Here is a 26,036-nt window from a genome sequence, read left to right as displayed (position 1 = left end):
AAAATTAAAGCGCATGGGATTGGGGGCAGTGTATTTATTTATTTTTATTCATTTAGAGATACAGAACTGAAACAGGCCCTTCGGCCCACCAAGTCTGTGCCGACCATCAACCACCCATTTATACTAATCCTACATTAATCCCATATGGAATTAGTGTAGGATTAGTATAAATGGGTGGTTGATGGTCGGCACAGACTCAGTGGGCCGAAGGGCCTGTTTCAGTGCTGTATCTCTTAAAAAAAAAAATTCCTACCACATCCGCACCTTCCCTCAATTCCCCTACCTATACTAGGGGCAATTTATAATGGCCAATTTACCTATCAACCTGCAAGTCTTTAGCTGTGGGAGGAAACCGGAGCACCCGGCGAAAACCCACGCGGTCACAGGGAGAACTTGCAAACTCCGCACAGACAGTACCCAGAATTGAACCCGGGTCGCTGGAGCTGTGAGGCTGCAGTGCTAACCACTGCGCCAGAAAATTGGTTGGCAGACAGGAAACAAACAGTAGGAATAAACGGGTCTTTTTCCGAATGGCAGGCAGTAACTAGTCGGATACCGCAGGGATTGGTGCTAGGACCTCAGCTATTCACAATATATATTAATGATTTAGATGAGGGAACTAAATGTATTATCTCCAAATTTGCAGATGACACAAAATTGGGTGGGAAGGTGAGTTGTGAGGAGGATGCAGAGAGGATTCAGGGTGATTTGGACAAGTTGAGTGAGTGGACTAATGCATGGCAGATGCAGTATAATGTGCATAAATGTGAGGTTATCCACTTTAGTGGCAAAAACAGGGAGGCTGACTATTATCTGAACAGCTGTAAACTGAGAGAGGGGAATATGCAGTGAGACCTGGGTGTTCTCGTACACCAGTTGCTGAAGGTAAGCATGCAGGCCAAATCGGCAGTGAAAAAGGCAAATGGTATGTTGGCCTTCATAGCGAGAGGATTCGAGTACAGGAGCAGGGATGTCTTGCTGCAATTATACAGGGTCTTGGTGAAGCCACACCTGGAATATTGTGTGCAGTTTTGGTCTCCTTATCTGAGGAAGTGCAGCGAAGGTTTGCCAGATTGAGTCCTGGGATGGCGGGACTGATGTATGAGGAGAGATCGAGTCAGTTAGGATTATATTAGCTGGAATTCAGAAGATTGAGGGGGGATCTCATGGAAACCTATAAAATTCTAACAGGACTTGACAGGGTAGATGCAGGAAGGATGTTCCCGATGGTGGGGGAGTCCAGAACCAGGGGTCATAGTCTGAGGATATGGGGTAAACCTTTCAGGATTGAGATGAGGAGAAATTTGTTCAGCCAGAGAGTGGTGAGCCTGTGGAATTCGCTACCACAGAAAGCAGTTGAGGCCAAAGCATTGTATGCTTTCAAGAAGGAGTTAGATATAACTCTTGGGGCGAAAGGGATCAAAAGATATGGGAGGAAAGCGGGAACAGGTTACTAAGTTGGATGATCAGCCATGATCATAATGAATGGTGGAGCAGGCTCGAAGGGCCGAATGTCCTACTCCTGCTCCTATTTTCTATGTTTTTATGTTTCTAATAAGTGCCTAGTCCTCACCATTTTTAAGCCATGTGTCCATTATTGCCACTACATCATATTTCCACACGGCTGTTTGTGCTTGTAGCTCACCAACCTTACTCACCACACTTTATGCACTTACGTACGTGCATTTTAAACTTGCCTTCATTGTCTGCTCCTATCTAATATGGCATTACTTCCTTCTCTAGTACTACCCAACATGCTCACTCTTTTATGTACCTTATTCCTCTTCTCTACTTCTATATGCTGGTGGCCACCCCCATGCCAATTTAGTTTAAACCCTCCCCAACACCACCAATGAACCTCCCCGCGAGCATATCGGTCCCAATCCATTTGAGGTGCAACCCATCTCTTTTGAATAGGTGCTTCCTGGCCCACAACTGGTTCCAATGTCCCAAGAATCTGACGTCCTCATTCCTGCACCATGCCTCAAGCCACGTACTGATCCTCTCTATCTTCCTATCACTAGCACATGGCACTGGGAGTAATCCAGAGAATACAACATTTGAGGTCCTACTTTTTAACTTCCTCCCCAACGCCTGAAAATCTGACCCCAAGATCTCAATAGCTGCTCTCTCTATGTCATTGGAACCAACGTGGACCACAACTTCTGGCTCACTCCCTTTTCCCTGTCCATGATGTCCTTTACCCTGGCACCAGGGAGGCAACACACCATGCGGGACTCACTATGACAGTTACATGCCTGTCTATCCCCCTAACTATGGAACCTCCCATAACGACTGCATTGCTACTCTTTGCTGTTCCCTCCTGTGCAGTCCCTTGCCAATGGTGCCAAGGTCTGGACTGCATTCCTTCAAGGTGTCGTCAGTCCCAGCAGTTTCCAAAGCCGAGTACCGGTTTGAGTGTAACACACACCCCAAAGACTGCTGCACTTCCTGCCACCCATCTACTATCCTGAACTCTCTCTGCCTGTGGCGTGACCATCTCCTGGAACATATGATCCAGGAAACTCTCATCCTCCCTGATGCTCCACTGTGATTGCAGCTGCCCCTCAAGTTCAGAAATCCCGAGTCATGCTCAAGCAGCATGTGACTTCCGACACATAAAGTATCCTGAAATTCCCACATGGCACAGAAATTGTAAACAACAGGTCTCAGCTACCCATCCATGATAGAGTCAGAGAGTCGTACAGCATAGAAACAGGCCCTTCGGCCCACCGCGTCCATGCCGACCATAATACCTATCTATACTAATCCCACCTGCCTGCATTAATTCCATATCCCTCTATGCCTTGCTCATTCAAGTACCTGTCCAGATGCCTCTTAAATGTCACTACTGTTCATGCCTCCACCACCTCCTCAGGCAGCTCATTCCAGATACCCACTATTCTTTGTGTGAAAAATTTACCTCTTTGATCCCCTTTAAACCTCCTCCCTCTCACCTTAAATCTATGCCCTCTAGTTTTAGTCACCCCTACCATGGGAAACAGACTCTGGCTATCTACCCTATCTATGCCTCTCATAATTTTATATACCTCTATCATCTCCCCTCTCAGCCTCCTTCGCTCCAGGGAAAACAGACCCAGATCTAAGAAAAAAATCTCTATTCCCTCTTTTATTATCTAGTTAGTAACTTGCATAAACTATTCATTTTAACTAATGCCTCTAGAACTGCTCTGTGCTAATACTCTTATTAATTCACTTACTGTTACACTTACCCCACTTGAAATTTCATTAATTAAGCTACGATGTAACTTGTAGGATATCCTAATCATGTACACATAGAGTTAGGATTTGATTTAATCTCATTAGGGTTTTTGCTTTCTTTATACTTATCAACAACTACCGTGAAATCTCCCTGCTCAGCATAGTGGGGAAAGTCTTCGCTCGTGTCGCTTTAAACAGGCTCCAGAAGCTGGGTGAGCGGGTCTATCCTGAGGCACAGTGCGGCTTTCGAGCAGAGAGATCCACCATTGACATGCTGTTTTCCCTTCGCCAGCTACAGGAGAAATGCCATAAACAACAGATGCCCCTCTATGTTGCTTTCATTGATTTCACCAAAGCGTTTGACCTCGTCAGCAGAAGTGGTCTCTTCAGACTACTAGAAAAGATTGGATGCCCACCAAAGCTACAAAGTATCAACACCTCATTCCATGACAATATGAAAGGCACAATTCAGCATAGCAGCGCCTCATCAGACCCCTTTCCAATCCTGAGCGGCGTGAAACAGGGCTGTGTTCTTGCACCCACACTGTTTGGGATCTTCTTCTCCTTGCTGCTCTCACATGCATTTAAGTCCTCAGAAGAAGGAGTTTTCCTCCACACAAGATCAGGGGGCAGGTTGTTCAACCTTGCCCATCTAAAAGCGAAGACCAAAGTACGGAAAGTCCTCATCAGGGAACTCCTCTTTGCTGACGATGCTGCATTAACATCTCACACTGAAGAGTGTCTGCAGAGACTCATCGACAGGTTTGCGGCTGCCTGCAATGAATTTGGCCTAACCATCAGCCTCAAGAAAACGAACATCATGGGACAGGACATCAGAAATGCCCCATCTATCAATATCGGCGACCACACTCTCGAAGTGGTTCAAGAGTTCACCTACCTAGGCTCAGCTATCACCAGTAACCTGTCTCTCGATGCAGAAATCAACAAGCGCATGGGAAAGGCTTCCTCTGCTATGTCCAGACTGGCCAAGAGAGTGTGGGAAAATGGCGCACTGACACAGAACACAAAAATTCAAGTGTATCAAGCCTGTGTCCTCAGTACCTTGCTCTACAGCAGCGAGGCCTGGACAACGTACGTCTGCCAAGAGCGACGTCTCAATTCATTCCATCTTCGCTGCCTCCGGAGAATCCTTGGCATCAGGTGGCAGGACCGTATCTCCAACACAGAAGTCATCAAGGCGGCCAACATCCCCAGCATATACACCCTACTAAGCCAGCGGCGCCTGAGATGGCTTGGCCATGTGAGCTGCATGGAAGATGGCAGGATCCCCAAGGACACATTGTACTGCGAGCTCGTCACTGGTACCAGACCCACCGGCCGTCCATGGCTCCGCTTTAAAGACGTCTGCAAACGCGACATGAAGTCCTGCGACACTGATCACAAGTCGTGGGAGTCAGTTGCCAGCGATCGCCAGAGCTGGCGGGCAACCATAAAGGCGGGGCTAAAGTGTGGCGAGACGAAGAGACTTAGCAGTTGGCAGGAAAAAAGACAGAAGCGCAAGGAGAGAACAAACTGTGCATCAGCCCCGACAACCAATTTTACCTGCAGCACTCTGTCACTCTAGAATTGGCCTTTATAGCCACTCCAGGCGCTGCTGCACAAACCACTGACCACCTCCAGGCGCTTACCCATTGTCTCTCGAGACAAGGAGGCCAAAGAAGAAGATACTTATAAACAGCTCACAGATTTGTACTGTAGATAGAATAAAATGAAATGGTTAAGTTGTTCGTTCCCCAGATGATTTCTGATTTAATGTGCCAGGATATGGATGAGCTGATTGTGCTGTTTAGCTTCTGCTGAAGGTGCAGGATGCTTGATTTGTGCCTGTTGACTTCTTTTTGTTGTTACATTGTGAAATGAGATAGCCAAGATAGTCTTGAGATAAGGAAATGGGACAATCAGCTTAAGGTTATTAGTCACATCCTAAATAGTAAGCAAGTTGTTTTGTAGGAACTACCTCATTTCTGGGTGTCTTGTGAACTACAGGCCTATAAAAGTTCTTGAACTGTCCTTCACAATTTGCAATCAGGATCGGAAAAAAGTCTCTGCCTGGGGAAAAACAGGGTGATCGTGTTTATTTTTCTGTATGTCTACTGCTTCAAGGCAATATGAGCGTCAAAGACTTGGATGAACAAAAATGAATTACTTAGCAACCGTATTTGGTGTCAGAATTGAATTTTCTTACATACTAGTAGACACGAAGCTAATTTTAAAAACCTGTTAATCAGTTGGCAGGAAAGAAAAAGGCAGGCAAACAAGGAATCCTGACAAATACAGCCACTTTCACCATTCACTTAAACCAGCAACAGGTTGCAACACCAGTAAAACTGTTGATCTTGTTCTCAACAGCAACGTATCTCCTCTCACACCCCTCAACCAATGCAACACCTCAAAATTTACGCAGGGCGGCTGAACTAAAACAAGGTGGCATCCCATCTACTGACCCACAACTGGCTCTTCTGTAGGCTGCCTACGAAGACACCCCATGTCCCAGACTTCCCTGCCCCTCTGCATCCCAATACCCAACTCTACAAACATCAGCCACACCAAGTGCCATTTGTAATGATTACTGACCCCAATCTCTAGAACGAAACAGAGTCCACTGCCCCAAATGCAATGCCCAACAATGCTACTGTGCTTATATAAAAATATATCACAGATTATCACAAAATATATCTCAGACTGTTCATGATATTTTACTATGAATTCTACGAAACTATACAATACTATGAATTTTGACATTTTAGTAAGACTGACAAATGATTTTCACCAAAATTAACATGGAAAATTATAATTGTAACCTACTCAAGATTTCATCTTTCAGACTTCTGAACACTTCAAGTACTTCCTTATTCAAAGCAGAAATATTCAATAATTCACAGCAGATTAAATTTCCAAATCTCTCATTGCACATCATCTGAATGTACCATCCTAGCTCCCAATGTCAGGGAAATGCCCACTCCCATCGCAATCCTCTTCACTTGATTTGTCTTTTAAGTAAAACTGTAGGCTGGGATTTTATGTGGCCCCTTGAGGTGGGGGGCAGGGAGTATTGCGACGGGTGGTGGGGGAGGCAAAGGGCCCGCCACCAAGCGATCTTCCCGGAGGCAGTACAGGCCAATGACGGCCTCCTGCCCAGAGGCAAATTGAGGCCCTTCAGTGGCCTATCAATTAAGGACCTCTTCCTGCCACCACTGGGATTTTACCAAGGGCAGGGAGGCACCTCTGCCACGCGGAGAGGGTGCCTTGTAACACAAGGTGCACTCCCTGCAGGCTTGGGATGGCCCTCCTCTGTGGGCAATCTGTGGCCCACGGAGGAACTCTGCCAGAAAGCACTTTACTCCCCGGGACCCCCCTTCCCCTGGACTGCATGACCACTCCCCCCAACATCCCTGACTTCGCCGGGGCCTTCCAGACTGGCCCTGTCGACCCTGCCTCACTTACTTGAGGTCCGGGGATCCACCGCTGAGCCTGAATCCAAGGCCTTTGCAATATTGGGAGTAGCCACGGCTCCTAGTCGTGCTGCTGATTGCTGAGCTGCCAGCCTTCTGATTGGTCAGCAACTCTTGGAGACAAGATCCCCATCTTTAAAGGGACAGGGATACCGGCTCCTGAAACTTAAGATTTAAAAAGACCGGAGGATCGCTCCAGCGGAGCACGAAAAGGCAGAGGTGGGCTTTCCCCTGCCTTTTCGGCCCAGTGCCCCGCCACCAACATAAAATCCAGCCCATAGACAACGTAGTTGGAATGCTCTTGCAGGCAAATAACCTGGTAATAATTACTGTGCAGGCCCACACATGGAAAATGGCTACTTGGGCAAGGTACCAGAGAAAGAATGCCACCTATGGGACCATACCCCAGTCATGAATCCAGCATCTCCGGAAAAGGAGGGAAGAACACTGGAAGTGGGGCAGTGGGCTGAAAAAATATTTTCTAAATATGCACCATGACTGATAATAGGAATGAAGTAATTATTGTAATGAAAACAATCTTATTGCAGGGTGGGTGCTTTTCAATATTAAGCTTTGCTCTTGCAGATTATGACATCTGAAGCCTTGACTTTTGTCTCTCACATTCCCTCATAACCAATTTTGATAGCACCTATGCAATGCACATTACAATTGAATAACCCAACTCAGTATCTGGGCTTACACAGGAAAAGCCTCTTCGTCACGGTACAGGAAGGAGGTACTTTCAGAGTCAGTGCCTTCAGAAGAGGGGGACAATTGTAGGAAGAAAAACAGGACAAGAAATGAAAATGGACTCGGGAAATCCAGTTATTAAAAAAACACTCAGAAGGTTAAATTTCTGAACTTACATCTTCAAATCTGAGCTGTTGATCAAAAGATCATGCAAGGTATATTTGTGATAAAAATTAAATACTACTCACCAATTTCAAACCTTTGAAATTGTAACTTAATAAAGGATCAATAACCTGTCTAAATAAGTTTACAATTTGTAGTTCAGTCTAACACTATCAGGAACATGCCAGACAATCAAGCTCATCAAAATAGATGGTGTACTTACAGTGAAATTCACATTCTTTATCGAAAACTCAGGGTTTTCTAGACTGTAGAAAGTGACAGTGATCATGTATTCTGTGTAGTTCAGATAACCAAGGTGGAGCACAATTATTTCATCACAGAGCCACTTAAAAAAAAAATGTAAAAATGCACATTAGTCATTTTCTCTTGAAACTAAAATGATCTTGTGACTGTGTAACTTCACAGTCCATAGTAGCTGACTTATTATGGTAACAAATTGTGTATCTATTAAAATTTTTGTGTATGCACACACTTCTTGCTGTTACGATTTTTGGCCAAGCTCACGTCAAAATTTATCATTGAAGCCTCCTATATAAGAATTTAAAACTCTGTAGCAATGCAGTTTCAGGGTCTGACCAATAGGTAGTACTGTGGTAACAGAAAAACACTGCCGATGCTGGAAATCTAAATTAAAAACAGAAAATTCTAGAAATAAGTCAGGCAGCATCTGTGGAGAGAAAAGCAGAGCACAATCATTTCAAGTGAATACCCTTTCTTCCGAACTGGGAAATGCTAGAGAAGTAACAGGTTTTAAACAAGTACAGAGGCACGGAAAGGTGGGGGAGGGGAGCGAGTCATAGATCCATTATGGCCCAGAAGGCAGCCATTTGGCCCATCGAGTCCGTGCCAGTTCTCTGTAGAACAATCCAGTCAGTACCATTCTCCTGCTCTATCCTCATAACCCTACAGATTTATTTCCTTCAAGTGCCCATCCAATTTCCTTTTGAAATCATTCATCATCTGTTTCCACCAAGCGTGTAGATAGTGACTTCAAGGTCATTACTACTCGCTGCATAAAAAAGTTCGTCCGCCCTGCATTTCTTGCCCAAAACCTTGAATCTGTGTCGCCTAGTCCTTGCACCATCAGATAATGGGAACACCTCTTTGTCTATCTTATCTAAGACCATCAATCTTATACACCTCTATCAATCAAATCTCCATTCAACCTCCTTTGCTCCAAGGGAACCCCAGCTTCTCCAAGCTAACCTTGCAACTAAAATAATTTATTGCTGGAACAATTCTAGTAAATCTATTCTGCACCCTCTCAAGGACCCTCACATCCCTCCTAAAGTGTGGTGACCTGAACTGGATGCAATACTCTAGTTGTGGCCAAACCAGAACTTTACAAACGTTGGGCAAAACCTCCCTGCTTTTATACTCAATACCTCTATTTATTAAGCCCAAGATCCCATATGGTTTGCTAACTGCTCTCTCAATATGCCCTGCCACCTTCAAAAATCTATACAAGGGGAATGGTGCCATAGTGGTAATGTTACTGGACTAGTAATCCTGAGGCTCAGACTAATGCCCTGGGGACGAGTTCAAATCCCACCACAGCAGCTGGTGGAATTTAAATTCAATTAATTAATAAATCTGGAATTAAAAGCTAGTCTCTGTTATGATGACCATTAAACTACTGGATTGGTGCTAAAAATACTAATGCCCGTTAGGGAAGAAAATCTGCTGTTTACTCAGCCATGTGACTCCAGTCCCACAGCAATGTGGTTCACTCTTACCTGCCCTCTGAAATGGTCAAGCAAGCCACTCAGTTGAACAATTCGCCACAGAAATGTCAATTAAGAATAAAACCGGACGGACGATCCAGCATCGACCTGGGCACCCAAAACAACAACGGCACACCATGCAAAGTCTACCTCACGAACATCTGGGAACGTGCCAAAATTGAGCGAGCTGTCAACAGACTAGTCAAGCAACAAAAACCTGACATAGTCATACTCACCGAATAATACCTTACAAACAATGTCCCATATGCCTCCACCGCCATTCCTGGGTATGTCCTGTCCCACCACCAGAGGTGGCGGTGTAGTGGTGTACAGTCGAGAGGGAGTTGCCCTGGAAGTCCTCAGCATTGACTCCAGACCCCATGAAGTCTCATGTCATCAGGTCAAACATGCACAAGGAAACCTCCTGCTGATTACCACCTACTGCCCTTCCTCAGCTGATGAATCAGTACTCCTCCATGTTGAACACCACTTGGAAGAAGCCCTGCAGATAGCAAGGGCACAGAATGTATTCTGGGTAGGGAAACTTCAATACCGAAGAGTGGCTTGGTATTACGACTACAGACCGAGCTGGCCAAGTCCTGAAGGACATAGCGGCCAGACTGGGCCTGCGGGAGGTGGGGAGGGAACCAACAAGAGGGAAAAACCTGCTTGACCTTACCCTCACCAATCTACCTGTGACACTAGAGAAGCACAGTAGTGTGAACACAGAAGACTGGCAAACAACTAGTATGTAATTCTAGTGGAACCACAATTATCCCAAGATGTGGAGAATTAAAATTGGCAGATAATCAACAGGCCCAAATTTTGGTCTTAGATAGGATACACTGGGAATTGAGCCAAGTACAACATAAATAACAGGACAGATATTAGAAAATTTTATTCAATGGAAGATGCAATAAAAATGTTTTCTCCAGCACTGTACAATTTCTAGACAGTACATATAATCCTCGAAGTGGAGGGTATTTTTCTTTAATTCATTCGTGGGATGTAAGAGTTGCTGGTAAAGCCAGCATTTATTGACCATCCCCAATCACCCTCGAGAAGGTGGTGGTGAGCCACCTTCTTGAATCACTGCAGTCCACATGGTATAGGTATACCCACAGTGCTGTTAGCAAGGGATCTCCAGGATTTTGACCCAGCAAGTGAAGGATTGGCAATATAGTTCCAAGTCAAGATGGTGTGCGACTTGGGAGGGATGCTTGTATGCATCTGCTGCCCTTGTCCTTCTAGGTGGTAGAGATCACGAGGTTTGGAAGGCGCTGTCAAAGGAGGCTAGGGGAGTTGCTACAGTGCATCTTGTAGATGATACACACTGCTGCCACTGTGTGCTGGAGGTGGAGGGAGTGAATATTAAAGGTGATGGATGGAGTGCCGTTCAAGCTGGCTGCTCTTTCCTGGATGGTGTTGAGTTTCTTGAGTGTTATTGAAGCTGCATTCATCCAGGAAACACTCCGGATTCGTGCCTTGTAGATGGTGGTCAGCCTTTGAGGAGTCCAGACCTGTGTTAATCACTGCAGAATTCCCAGCCTCTGACCTGCTCTTGTAGCCAAAGTATCTTTCTGATACTTTGTATCAGGTTTCTGATCAAAGGTGACCCCCACCGCCCGCACCGGATGTTGATGTTGAGGGATTCAGCCATTCAACATCTAGGGGAGATGGTTAAATTCTCTCTTGTTGGAGATGGTCATTGCCTGGCATCTGCTGTGGCACAATTACTACTTGCCACTTATCAGCTCAAGCCTGATTGTTCTCCAGGTCTTGAGATGTGCAGGGACGGCCTGCTTCAGTATCTGAGGAGTTGAGATTGGTGCTAAACACTGTGCAATCATCTGTGAACATCCCCACTTCTGATCTTATATTGGAGGAAGGTTATTGATGACGCAGCTGAAAGTGGTTAGACCCAGGACACTAAGGAACTCCTGCAGTGATGTTCTAGGGCTGAGATGATTGGCCTCCAACAACCACAACCACCTTCCTTTGTGCTAGATATGACTCCAACAAGTGGAGAGTTCCCCTCCCCACCCCCGATTTATTTTTATTTATTATTTATTTAGAGATACAGCACTGAAACAGGCCCTTCGGCCCAACGAGTCTGTGCCGACCAAGAACCACCCATTTATGCTAACCCTACAGTAATCCTATATTCCCTACCACCTACCTACACTAGGGGCAATTTACAATCGCCAATTTACCTATCACCTGCAAGTCTTTGGCGGCGGGAGGAAACCAGAGCACCCGGCGAAAACCCACGCGGTCACAGGGAGAACTTGCAAACTCCACATTGGCAGTACCCAGAATTGAACCCGGGTCCCTGGAGCTGTGAGGCTGCGGTGCTAACCACTGTGCCACCCTAATTACTTCAATTTTGCCAAGGCTTCTTGATGCCACACTCAGTCAAATGCCACCTTGATGTCAAGGGCAGTCACTCTCACCTCAACTGTGGAATTCAGCTGTTCAGTAAATGTTTGGAACAAGGCTGTAATGAGGTTAGGAGCCAAGTACCCCAGCGGAACCAAAACTACAGATATTCAACAGGCCCAGATTTTTTTTTACAGATTAATGCAAAGTAAGTGCCGCTTGATAGTACACTGTCTGTCACTTTACTGGCGATTGAGAGTAGACTGATGGGAATGTAATTGGCCAGATTTGATTTGTTCAGCTTTTGGTGGACAGTACGTACCTAGGCAATTTTCCATTCTCAGGTAGATGCCAGTGTTGTAGCTGTACTGGAACAGCTTGGTCAGGTGCGTGGGTAGTTCTGGAGTACAAGTCGAGGAGAACCACAGGTCCTTATCTTGAAGGAATATTTGATTGATTCTTGCTTCTTTTATTTTCTATTTCACTTAGTCACATTCTTACGGACAAAACAATTCAATGCACCCTTGTTCCACAAGACTATAAAGATTTTTAAAATATTTTCCTCTTCTCCTCACTGCTGGTGTTTTTCCTTACATTGCCACTATGCACATCATGAAAATAAACCTGTCACTGCTCAACCTTTTTCTGATTGAGCTCCTCACACTCAAAAATTTCTTTACCATTATCCAAAATAAATCCAGCAACGATATCACTTAGGACTATTCTTCATTGTAATCAAAGCCAAGGAAATTAGAACGTTACAAGTAAAGTGCCTGTAGTGCTTCCAGTGCAGGCCAAAGCTCACACCAGAGTGAACCAGGGTGGCCAGCTTCACCTCAAAGTGTGAATGACCTCATACTTTTTTTTTAGAATTAGAATTAGAACATTACAGCGCAGTACAGGCCCTTCGGCCCGCGATGTTGCGCCGACCTGTGAAACCATCTGACCTACACTATTCCATTTTCATCCATATGTCTATTCAATGACCACTTAAATGCCCTTAAAGTTGGCGAGTCTACTACTGCTGCAGGCAGGGCGTTCCACGCCCCTACTACTCTCTGAGTAAAGAAACTACCTCTAACATCTGTCCTATATCTATCACCCCTCAACTTAAAGCTATGTCCCCTCGTGTTTGCCATCACCATCCGAGGAAAAAGACTCTCACTATCCACCCTATCTAACCCTCTGATTATCTTATATGTCTCTATTAAGTCACCTCTCCTCCTCCTTCTCTCCAACGAAAACAACCTCAAGTCCCTCAGCCTTTCCTCGCAAGACCTTCCCTCCATACCAGGCAACATCCTAGTAAATCTCCTCTGCACCCTTTCCATAGCTTCCACATCCTTCCTATAATGCAGTGACCAGAACTGCACGCAATACTCCAGGTGCGGTCTCACCAGAGTTTTGTACAGCTGCAGCATGACCTCGTGGCTCCGAAACTCGATCCCCCTACTAATAAAAGCTAACACACCATATGCCTTCTTAACAGCCCTATTAACCTGCTTTGTAGTGCTTCATGAGGGAAGTTTCTCAACAACATGTTCCTGTATTGATTCTTCAGGTACTGGATGAGACCATGGCTATAGGATGGATGATGAATGTTAGGTAATAAAAATACGAAAATTGAAGTATCTTCTTCAGTTAAGATGCATTTGTCAGGTTGTGAAGGTGCATTCTCAAACTAAAGCTGATTCAATGCAGGTTCTTGATGCTCAGATGGTTATCATTTGCTGGTACAAATGTATGATAAATCAGGAGGTCAAATCCCTTTCAATCCATTTATGCAAATAGCTGGATGTATCATAGAATCAAAAAAAGCACAGAATGAGGCCATTCGGCCTGTTGTGCCTGGCTCTTTGAAGGAGCAATCATGCGTAGTCCCAAAACCCCGTTTTTTGTCCATAACCCTCTTAAGTTCTTCATCCTCAAGTACCTGTCCAACTATCCTTTTTAAATTATTTATGGAATCAGCTTCCAGGTACAGCGTACCAAATCCAACAACTCTAAATGAAAAGAAATTCTCCTCATATCCACACTAGGTCTTTTTGCCAATGATTTTAAATCTGTGACCTCTGGCATGCACTAGAGGGAATAGTTTTCTCTATCTGCTCTATCAAAACCGATCATCTTGAAAATCCCTATTAGGTCGCCTCTGAACCTCCTCTGTTCCAAGGAGAACAATCCTAACTTTTCCAACCTCTCCTTGTAACTTAAGTCCCTCATCCCTGGTGACATTCTGGTAAACCTCCTTGCTACCCTTTCATCTTTCCTGAAGTGTGGTGCCCGGAATTGTCCACAATAGCCCAGCTGAGGCCTAACCAGTGATTAATAAGATTCTAGCGTGGTCTCATTGCTTTTACTTTCTATTTCTCGACTTATAAACCCTAGCAGGCTTTTTTCAACCACCTTATCAACTTGCCCTGCCACCTTTAAGGATTTGTGTATATGAACACCACGTCTCTCTGTACACCTACAATTTTAAAAATTGTGCCATTTAAAGTATTTTTGCATATCAGTTCATATTGTAGTAGCAGATAATGCATTTCAGTTGTCTTAAAAAAGAATGTGTTTCGTTTTGCCTGTCCTATGCAGGAAAGCCGCAGATTGAGAGTACCACAGTCATTGCTGCAGAAAAGTAATGTAATTACTTATTCTCCCTGTTCCCTAGAGCACAGGTTTCTTACTTGGTTATATAAGAGTTATGGTCGAGTGTATATCCAGTGTAGATCAACCTGTATTGTAAATCTGAACTTCACACCCTGGTTGAATTGAGCACGAAAGGTAGACATAGCCTCAGAGTTAGTAATTTGTCCACCTTCCTGTATGCCGTAACGCACTTTAAACCTATGCATTACTTGCACTGAATGACATCTTTCTACCTAACTGTTCATGGGAATACTTAACTTTAGCTGTGATGAAGTGACAACAACAGGATCTCTGATGATTTCTGCTGAGATCACAGGTACAATTCCTGTACAAATTTAACAAAGCTAGATTTCCTTAGACTTACAAACCAAAGCACCGACAATATTAACAGATTCCACTAAAAAGTGATCATCCGCCAAGCAGACGTGTGTTTGGGCAAGCTCATTCCAATTCCTGTTGAACAGAGGAAACCACCCTTAAGTTAACACTAACTGGCAAACTGGCTCAAAGGCCACAGACAAACATTATTTTCCCCATTTCACACATCCAAGTATGGTAGGAAACGCCCCTAAGATACATTGTTGGGATAGAATACAGCCAATTTAATTTGCACCTGGCTGTGTTGCAAGAGTACAAGAAGCATTATTCTGTACCTGTCTGTGCTCTATCTGATATGCAGCATGGTGTTCTGTTGGGGTGCCCAAAATGGAAACCCCCAGCAATGTCCTTCAGTTTGTTGGGTGAAAAATTCACAAAACTTTCAAAAAATTCTGAAAGTTGGGCTTTACAGCCAATTTTTATCACATCTATAGCTGTGTGCAATGTTAAATAAACTAAGTATCCTGTGTCAAATGTTTAACATCTCTAGACAATATTTTTATCTCTTATGAAATGCTGCCGGTGCATTTCTCATATCAAATGACATGACCTTAGACTGAAATAGGCCATCTCGGGGGTCACAAAGGCAGAAATTGCTTTAGGTTGGTCTGTTGAGGAGATTTGCCACAAACCTTTCAGCAAGTCAATCTTGCTAATAAAGACAGACTTCCCCACTATGTTAATACAATCCTCAAGTCGTGGGATTGGATAAGAGTCTGTTTTAATTACTGCACTGCCTTTCCGATAATAATATTTTGGAATCATCTGGCTTTGGTGCTGGCATAACTAGTGTACTCCAGCTACTTTGACTAGGTATGATTATATCGTTCTGTAGCATATATTGAACCTACTCGCTGACTTGAGCCAACTTAACAGGATTGAGTCAATAAGGGTTCTGTTAATGGATGCAACAGTCCTGACATCAGCCCCATGAATAGCCAGAGTTCAACCTGACATATCTGCATACAAGAACAAAGAACAGTACAGCACAGGAACAGGCCATTCGGCCCTCCAAGCCTGCACCGATCTTGATGCCTGCCTAAACTAAAACCTTCTGCACTTCCGGGGTCCGTATCCCTCTATTCCCATCCTATTCATGTATTTGTCAAGATGCCTCTTAAACGTCACTATGGTACCTGCTTCCACCACCTCTCCCGGCAACAAGTTCCAGGCACTCACCACCCTCTGTGTAAAGAACTTGCCTCGCACATCCCCTCTAAACTTTGCCCCTCTCACCTTAAACCTATGTCCCCTAGTAACTGACTCTTCCCCCCTGGAAAAAAGCTTCTGACTATCCACCCTGTCCATGCCGCTTATAACTTTGTAAACCTCTATCATGTCGCCCCTCCACCTCCGTCGTTCCAGTGAAAACAATCCGAGTTTATCCAACCTCTCCTCATAGCTAATGCCCTCCAGACCAGGCAACATCCTGGTAAACCTCTTCTGTACCCTCTCCAAAGCCTCCACATCCTTCTGGTAGTGTGGCGGCCAGAATTGCACACAATATTCCAAGTGTGGCCTAACTAAAGTCCTGTACTTGCAGAAGCTGCAGCATGACTTGCCTATTTTTATATTCTATGCCCCGACCAATGAAGGCAAGCATGCCGTATGCCTTCTTGACTACCTTATCCACCTGCGCTGCCACTTTCAGTGACCTGTGGACCTGTACACCCAGATCTCTCTGCCTGTCAATACTCCTAAGGGTTCTGTCATTTACTGTATACTTCCCACCTGCATTAGACCTTCCAAAATGCATTACCTCACATTTGTCCGAATTAAACTCCATCTGCCATTTCTCCGCCCGAGTCTCCAACCGATCTATATCCTGCTGTATCCTGTGACATTCCTCATCACTGTCCGCAACTCCACCAACCTTTGTGTCGTCCGCAAACTTACTAATCAGACCAGCTACATTTTCCTCCAAATCATTTATATATACTACAAACAGCAAAGGTCCCGGCACTGATCCCTGCGGAACACCATATACTGGTTTAAATTCTTTTAACACCTCAGCTATGTCCCTTTTATGTTGTTCAAACAGGGAGTGTGGCGCTAGAAATCATAGAAAAGTTACGGCACAGAAAGAGTCTACGCCAGCTGAATAAAATTAGCTGTCCAATCTAATCCAACCTTCCAGCACCGGGTCCATAGCCATGCAGGGTCCAGCACTTCAGGTGCAGGTCCAGGTACCTTTCAAATGAGTTGAGAGTTTCTACCTCCACGACCAATCTGGGCAGTGAATTCCAGATACCCACCACCCTCTAGGTGAAAAAGCTTTTCCTCTTGTCCCCTCGGATTCTTCTACCTTAAATCTGTGCCCCCTTGTAATTGACATCTCTGCTAGGGGAAGCAGGTCCGTTCTGTCTACTCTATCCAGGCCCTTCAATTTTGTACACCTCAATTAAGTCACCCCTCAGCCTCCTCTGTTCTCGGAAAACAACCCTAGCCGATCCAATCTTTGCTCATAGCTGCAATTTTCAAGCCCTGGCAACATTCTTGTAAATCTCCTCCGTACTCTCTCCAGATCAATTATGTCCTTCCTGTAATGTGGTGACCAGAACTGTACGCAATACTCCAACTGTGGCCTAACCAGCGTTTTATACAGTTCCAGCATTGCATCTCTGCTTTTGTATTCTATAACTCGGCCAATAAAGGAAAGAATTCCATAGGCTGCCTTCACCAAAGAACAAGCTCTGCAATCCTGCCACATCCAGCCGTGAATGGTGGTGGACAATTAAACAACTAACTGGAGGAGGTGGCTCCACAAATATCCCCATCCTCAATGATGGGGGAGCCCAGCACATCAATGCAAAAGGATCATACTCCACCACCTCCAGTGTGATACCAACACCAAGCACATCTTCCCCTCAACTGCTCTGTCAGCATTCTGAAATGACCATTCCCTCAGTGACACCCTTGTCCACTCCTCCATCACCCCCGACACCTTGTCCCCATTCCAATGCACCTTCCCATTGCAATCACAGGAGGTGTATACCTGCCCTTTTCTCCTCACCAGCCAAGGCCCCAAACAGTCCTGTCAGGTGAAACAGTGATTTATTTGTACTTCTTTCAATTTAGTGTACTGTATTCGCTACTCATAGAGCGATCTCCTTTCCATTGCAGACTGGGTGACAACTTTGTGGAACACCTTCACTCAGTCTGCAACTATGACCCCGAGCTTCCAATTGCTTGCCATTTTAATTCACCACCCTGCTCTTATGCCCACATTTCTGTCCTTGGCCTGCTGCAATTTATTATTTTTATTTTATTTAGAGATACAGCACTGAAACAGGCCCTTCAGCCCACCGAGTCTTTGCCGACCAACAACCACCCATTTTATACTAATCCTACATTAACCCCATAGTCTCTACCACATCCCCACCATTCTCCTACCATCTACCTGCACTAGGGACAATTTACAATGGCCAATTTACCTATCAACCTGCAAGTCTTTGGAGGTGGGAGGAAACCGGAGCACCCGGCGGAAACCCACGCAGACACAGGGAGAACTTGCAAACTCCACACAGGCAGTACCCAGAATCGAACCCAGGTCGCTGGAGCTGTGAGGCTGCGGTGCTAACCACTGCGCCCACTTTATCTACCTATCCTGCCACCTTCAGGGACCTGTGAACATGCACTCCAAGGTCTCTCACTTCCTTTACCCCTCTCAATATCCTCCCGTTTCTTGTGTATTCCCCTGTTTTGTTTGCCCTCCCCAAATTTATTACCTCACACTTCTCCGGATTGAATTCCATTTGCCACTTTTCTGCCCACTCAACCAAACCATTGATATCATTCTGGAGTCTACAGCTACCCTCTTCACTATCAACTACACAGCCAAGTTTAAGTCCAAATCATTACTATATACCACAAACAGCAAGGGACCCAATACTGAGCCCTGTGGAAATACTGGAAACTGCCTTCCATTCACAAAAACATCCGTCGACCATTATTCTGTCACTGAGCCTATTCTGGATCCAACTCACCACATTCCCCTGGATCCGATGAGCTTTTATTTTTCTGATCAGTCTGCCATGTGGGACCTTGCCAAATGCCTTACTAAAATCCATGCAGACAGTACCCACTGCACTACCCTCATCAATCCTCCTTGTTACTTCCTCAAAAAATTCAATTAAGTTACTAAGAAACGGTCTTCCCTTAACAAATCCAAGCTAACTATCCCTGATTAATCCATGACTTTCTAAGTGATAGAATAAACTAACAATTTGTCCACCACCAAGGTCAGACTGACCGGCTTATAATCATTTGGCCTAACCCTCACATCCATTTTAAATAATGGTACAATATTCACAGACCTCCAATCCTCTGGTACCTCGCCTGTATCTAGTGAGAATTTGAAGATGATCGTCAGAGCATCTGCTATTTCCTCCCTCGCTTCTTTTAACAGCCTGGGATACAATCCATCGGCCCTGGTGATTTAACCACTTTCAAGGATGTCAGACCCTCTAGTACTTGCTCTCATTATGCTTATCATATCTAATATTTCACACTCCTCTAACGACAAAGTCTGCATCATCCCTCTCTTTTGTGAAGACAGAGACAAAGTACTCATTAAGAACCCTGCCCACAGCTTCTGCATCCAAGCATAAGTTCCCTTGTACATCTCTGATAGACCCTACCCTTTCCTTAGTTATCCTCTTGCTCTTAATGTACTGATAAAACATCTTCGGGTTTTCCTGATTTTACCTGCCAATATTTTTTCATGTCCTCTCTTTGCTTTCCTAATTTCCTTTTTAGTTTAGTTTAGAGATACAGCACTGAAACAGACCCTTCGGCCCACCGAGTCTGTGCCGACCATCAACCACCCATGTTATACTAATCCTACACTAATTCCGTACTTTGGACTTCGCTCTTAGACGGGCAAGGTTGAACAACCTGCCCCCTGATCTTGTGTGGAGGAAAATTCCTTCTTCAGAGGATTTGAACGCATGTGAAAGCAGCAGGGAGAAGAAAATCCCAAAAAGTGTGGGTGCGAGAACACAGCCCTGTTTCACACCACTCAGGATAGGAAAGGGCTCTGATGAGGAGCCACCATGTTGAATTGTGCCTTTCATATTGTCATGGAATGAGGTGATGATACTTAGTAGCTTTGGTGGACATCCGATCTTTTCTAGTAGTCTGAAGAGACCACGTCTGCTGACGAGGTCAAAGGCTTTGGTGAGATCAATGAAAGCAATGTCGAGGGGCATCTGTTGTTCACGGCATTTCTCCTGTATCTGACGAAGGGAGAACAGCATGTCAATGGTCGATCTCTCTGCACGAAAGCCACACTGTGCCTCAGGGTAGACGCGCTCGGCCAGCTTCTGGAACCTGTTCAGAGCGACTCGAGCAAAGACTTTCCCCACTATGCTGAGCAGGGAGATTCCACGGTAGTTGTTGCAGTCACCGCGGTCACCTTTGTTTTTATAGAGGGTGATGAAGTCCAAAGTACGGAAAGTCCTCATCAGAGAACTCCTCTTTGCTGACGATGCTGCTTTAACATCTCACGCTGAAGAGTGCCTGCAGAGTCTCATCGACAGGTTTGCGGCTGCCTGCAATGAATTTGGCCTAACCATCAGCCTCAAGAAAACGAACATCATGGGGCAGGACGTCAGAAATGCTCCATCCATCAATATTGGCGACCACGCTCTGGAAGTGGTTCAAGAGTTCACCTACCTAGGCTCAACTATCACCAGTAACCTGTCTCTAGATGCAGAAATCAACAAGCGCACAGGTAAGGCTTCCACTGCTATGTCCAGACTGGCCAAGAGAGTGTGGGAAAATGGCGCACTCACACGGAACACAAAAGTCCGAGTGTATCAGGCCTGTGTCCTCAGTACCTTGCTCTACGGCAGCGAGGCCTGGACAACGTATGCCAGCCAAGAGCGACGTCTCAATTCATTCCATCTTCGCTGCCTTCGGAGAATACTTGGCATCAGGTGGCAGGACTATATCTCCAACACAGAAGTCCTTGAAGCGGCCAACACCCCCAGCTTATACACACTACTGAGTCAGCGGCGCTTGAGATGGCTTGGCCATGTGAGCCGCATGGAAGATGGCAGGATCCCCAAAGACACATTGTACAGCGAGCTCGTCACTGGTATCAGACCCACCGGCCGTCCATGTCTCCGCTATAAAGACGTCTGCAAACGCGACATGAAATCCTGTGACATTGATCACAAGTCGTGGGAGTCAGTTGCCAGCATTCGCCAGAGCTGGCGGGCAGCCATAAAGACAGGGCTAAATTGTGGCGAGTCGAAGAGACTTAGTAGTTGGCAGGAAAAAAGACAGAGGCGCAAGGGGAGAGCCAACTGTGCAACAGCCCCGACAAACAAATTTCTCTGCAGCACCTGTGGAAGAGCCTGTCACTCCAGAATTGGCCTTTATAGCCACTCCAGGCGCTGCTTCACAAACCACTGACCACCTCCAGGCGCGTATCCATTGTCTCTCGAGATAAGGAGGCCCAAAAGAAAAGAAAAAGAAGAACACTAATTCCATATTCCTCCCACATCCCCACCTGTCCCTATATTTCCCTATCACCTACCTATACTAGGGGCAATTTATAATGGCCAATTTACCTATTAACCTGCAAGTCTTTGGCATGTGGGAGGAAACCGGAGCACCCGGAGGAAACCCACGCAGACACAGGGAGAACTTGCAAACTCCACAGAGGCAGTACCCAGAATTGAACCCAGGTCGCTGGAGCTGTGAGGCTGCGGTGCTAACCACTGTGCCACTGTGCACTTTCTATACTCCTCTAGGCTTTCTAAAGTATTAAGATTTTTGTGACGGTCATAAGTTTGCTTTTTCTGCTTTATCTTACCCTGTATGTTTCTAGATAACCAGGGGGCTCTAGATTTGGTAGTACCACCCTTTATCTTTGTGGGAACATGTCTACACCATGCCCGCAGAATCTCGCTTTTGAATGCCTCCCACTGGTTTGCCACTGATTTTCCTTCAAGTAGCTATATCCAGTCCACTTTTGCCAGGTCACCTCTTAGCTGTGTAAAATTTGCTTTCCCCCAATTTAGAACTTTTACTCCTGTTCCGTCTTTGCCCTTTTCCATAATAATGGAAAATCTAACTGTATTATGGTCACCATCTACAAAATGGTCACCCACTGCTACTTCATCCATTTGCCCAGCTTCATTTCCTAAGACTAAATCTAGAATTGCACCCCCTCGCGTTGGGCTTGTTTTGTGCTGGCTAAAAAAGTTCTCTTGAATGCAGTTCAAGAATTTTGTGCCCTCTGTGCCCTTCACACTGTTTGTCTCCCAATTGATATTAGGGTAGTTGAAATCCCCAACTATTATGGCCCTATAGTTTTTGCACTCAGAAATTTGCCTACATATTTGTTCTATTTTCCTCCCACTATTTGGGGCTCTATAGTACACTCCTAGTAGTGCAGCTGCCCCTTTTTTATTTCTGTGCTCAACGCATATGGACTCATTTGATGATTCATTTAGCATATCATCCCTCCTCACAGCTGTATTTGAATCTTAAACCCCCTTTTTTTATCCCCCTCTCTATCCTGCCTGAAAACTCTATATCCAGGGATGTTGAGCTGCCATTTTTGCTCTTCCTTAAGCCAAGTTTCCATTGTAGCAACAATATCATGCTGCCATGTGTCTATCCGTGCCCTCAGCTCATCGGCTTTATTTGCTATATTCCTTGCATTTAAATAAATACATTTTAGCACTGCCAAATTCCTGTGCTGCACACTTTTTAACCTTTGCTTCTTCTGTCTTTCAGAGTCACTCACTAATTTGTTGCCTCCCATTCCATTTGTCCTATCAGAAACTGCCCTCAGATTCCCATCACCCTGTCAATCTGATTTAAACCATCCCCAATAGCACTAGCAAATGTTCCTGCAAAGATATTCGTCCTGGTCCTGTTCAGGTGTAGACCGTCCTGCCTACACAGGTCCCACCTTCCCCAGAAATCTGAAGCCCTCCTTCCTGCACCATCTCTCCAGCCATGCATTCACCTGGCGTATTCTCATCTTTCTATACTCACTAGTATGTGGCCTTGGGAGTAATCCGGAGATTACTACCTTTTGAGGTCCTGCTTGCTAACCTCTTTTCTAACTCCCTAATGGGCGGCACAGTGGTTAGCACCGCAGCCTCACAGCTCCAGGGACCCGGGTTCGATTCTGGGTACTGCCTGTGCGGAGTTTGCAAGTTCTCCCTGTGTCTGCGTGGGTTTTTGCCGGGTGCTCCAGTTTCCTCCCACATACAAAGACTTGCAGGTGATAGGTAAATTGGCTGTTGTAAATTGCCCCTAGTGTAGGGAGGTGATAGGGAATATGGGATTACTGTAGGGTTAGTATAAATGGGTGGTTGTTGGTCGGCACAGACTCGGTGGGCCGAAGGGCCTGTTTCAGTGCTGTATCTCTAAATAAAAAATAAAAATAAAACTCAGCCTGCAGGACCTCATCCATTTTACTACCTATATCGCTGGTACCAATGTGGACCACGACCTCCACACCCTCGCCCTCCAGGATGCTCTGTATCCGCTCAGTGATATCTATGATCCATGCAATAGGGAGGCAATACACCATCCTGGAATCACGTCTGCGACCACTACGCAATCTGAGAATATTCCAGGAAATTCCTTCGGCAACACTTACATTTCAGCAACCTCAACTGGCTTTTCTGAAACTACTGGAGACACCAATACCTTATCCCCATCTAAGTCATTCCCTACCAAGAAATCCATTCCTTCAATATACAAATCCAGCACAATTCCCACTGTCACTGGACCAGTGACTAAATCACATTGCAAAATAAACCTGTGCAATGAACAGATAAATAATCCTCCTCGATGCCCCGCATCATGACTTTTGTATTCATAGCACTATTTGAGGGAAAAGCTATGTGCTATGCTACCATTAATGACTGAGATGCCTTGTATCTCTAAGCAGCACAACTGGCTTGTCTGTGTTGTTTGCCAAATATGGGGATACCCTACCCGTGAACACAGAACTTCAATAACCTGCAGGGGCCTGACTTAATTAATTAGCACACAAGGGAGAACATTTCTGCTCACTGTCCAACATCGCCAAAGCTACTAGCTTGTCAACAGTGCAGTCTAATGGGGCATCCTTTTCGGGACAGGCTTTTGGGAAATCTATTATAGCTACTGCCTTGCCTTTCAACTTCCAGCATTGATTTTATATACCCTCTTTTATTACAAAAATTACACATTGGTCCTTTTGGCACAATCCTAGTTTCCTGACTGTCTTTCTTACTACTCTGAGCCTTTACCCTTTCTCTCACTAAAACCAAATCTCTTCTCATTAGCCACCCTCCTATCTTTCAAACTTTTCTGAAAGTTTCCAAACTGGAGCCTGTAAGTACTCCTTTTGTGGGTCAATTTGTAATCATCTACCATTTCTGCAGTACTCCTTACTTTACCAACTGGGACCTTACTCCTGAAGGGATGCTATTTTTAAATTCCTCGATGAGGATAATTTGCCTAAGTCTTGTTCAATCTTCATGGACCAATACCAGTGGTTAAATATCATTTCCTTCTCGACAGCAAATTCCGGTTTCTTTCCTAAATTCCTCATTTTATGCCTGCAAAGATCTGGTACCAACTCATAAGCATTGAGAACTGTAGTTTTAATCAATTCATAACCACTGACTGTTCCTCCGAAAGCGTTGAATATACCTCTAACACTTTTCTCACTAACAAACTTCGTAATAAAATTGTCCAACTTTAGTTCGGCCATTGCAAATTTGTAGCAATTTCTTCATAGGACACAAAACATATGACACACTGAATTTAGGCACTAAGCCAATATTCCTTTCCAAATCAAAACCAGGAGTTAAATTAGATTCATCCTCAAACCTTCCTGTCACTCCCTATTTGCGTAATCTAAATTTTTCTCTATCCAGTGCAAATTTTCTGGCTTCTCTTTCTTTTTGTAACTTTTACTTTATCCTCGAATTCAAACTTTCTCAGTAAAAGTTGAAATTGCCTGTCTTTTTCCCTTTCTTCTTTTCCAAGTTCTGAATTCCAGCAAACTCAGTCTGAGCTACCAGGATTACCCTTTTCTTCCTCAAGGTTAGAATGCCTAGCCTTCAACAATTTCTGCTTTTTTAGCTTCTGATTTTCAACGTGGGTCCTGACAACCCGCCGTCGTCATCAGAGTGCTGCAAGCTGCGCACGAGCGCAAACGGGCTCCTTTTCTCTGCGCATGCACGGCCTGCCATCATGCCAGGACTGGTTGGCGCATGCGAGAGAAAATGTCATTGCGCAACACGCCTGGTCCGTCTCAGCACATGCGCTTGATGTTAGCGAATGCACGGCAAATCGTCTGATTGTTCCCCACTCCTCGCTTCCCATACCATTCCCCCCACCCCGATCTCCAGCCTCACGCACCCACCCCCCCCTGGTCTCCAGCCTCTTGCTCCCTGCTTTTTTCTTTTGTCATGATAGGCCCCCCACCTGCCAAGAATGAGGCACATTAATTTTGTCATGAACATTGATTTTAAACTGGTACTGGAGTGAAGAAAGGACAGATCAAAATACTGGGCCACAACGAAAAGCAAGATCTACCTACAATCAAGGACCCTACAGTGAGCTTGAAGAACCGTAACAAAAACTCTTCAGATATTGCCTCAAACTTTCCCACTTTATTTTTCTTCTGCTCTTTTCTGTCTCTATTTGCATGTGTGTATTGCATGGGCATGCTGTGTATCCGTAGGCGTTAATTGAATTAGAGTTTAAGTTTAAGAAATATCAACTTTTCCTCTTTAAACCTAAGAAAGCCTGTTTGTGCTGGTTTCTTTGCCTTATAATTGGAAAGCGGCGAACAAGATTTCACCAAGGGGGTGCTAAAAACACAGTGTGTTTAAAATTAAACCCTGTTACAGTAAGACCAGGTGAAGGCTGAAAGGGAATGTGGACCTCTTTTTCGCCTGGTCTGAACACTTTACTTATTAAAATACTTGATAAACTTACATCACACTTAAACGTTACACAGAACTCTTTGACAGTGAAATCTTTGCCATTAGAAGTCCAAACTCCTCCCAGTTTCAATGGGTTGGATCTCCCAGACCTTTTTCAAATACAATGCCCTCTTCACTCACTTCTCCGAGCACTTCGGACCTAGATGTCCGTGAATAAGGCGATTCTTGGTGAGCCTGTTGGTTTTTGCCTTCTCCGCAAACTTCACTCTCAAAACAGGTTCAGGTCTTATATTTTTTTTTTATATTTTAGAGATACAGCACTGAAACAGGCCCTTCGGCCCACCGAGTCTGTGCCAACCATCAACCACCCATTTATACTAATTCTACATTAATGCCATATTCCTACCGCATCCCCACAATTCCCC

The 26,036-nt window shown here is 45.0% G+C and overlaps 1 protein-coding gene across 1 annotated transcript in view; it reads right to left on the bottom strand.

Annotated features, from left to right (window-relative positions):
• tmem181 (transmembrane protein 181) overlaps window positions 1-26,036 on the bottom strand; it is a 219,165-nt gene that overhangs the window by 85,665 nt on the left and 107,464 nt on the right. Inside the window, exon 6 of the mRNA XM_068044745.1 lies at window positions 7,771-7,893. Within this exon, the coding sequence (XP_067900846.1) occupies window positions 7,771-7,893 (123 nt within the window). The remainder of the gene's footprint in view (window positions 1-7,770; window positions 7,894-26,036) is intronic.

Source organism: Heterodontus francisci, chromosome 13, assembly GCF_036365525.1.
Source record: "Heterodontus francisci isolate sHetFra1 chromosome 13, sHetFra1.hap1, whole genome shotgun sequence".
Classification (NCBI taxonomy): domain Eukaryota; kingdom Metazoa; phylum Chordata; class Chondrichthyes; order Heterodontiformes; family Heterodontidae; genus Heterodontus; species Heterodontus francisci.
The sequence above is the reverse complement of the archived record's forward strand: the minus strand, read 5'-3'. Positions and strand labels throughout refer to the sequence as shown.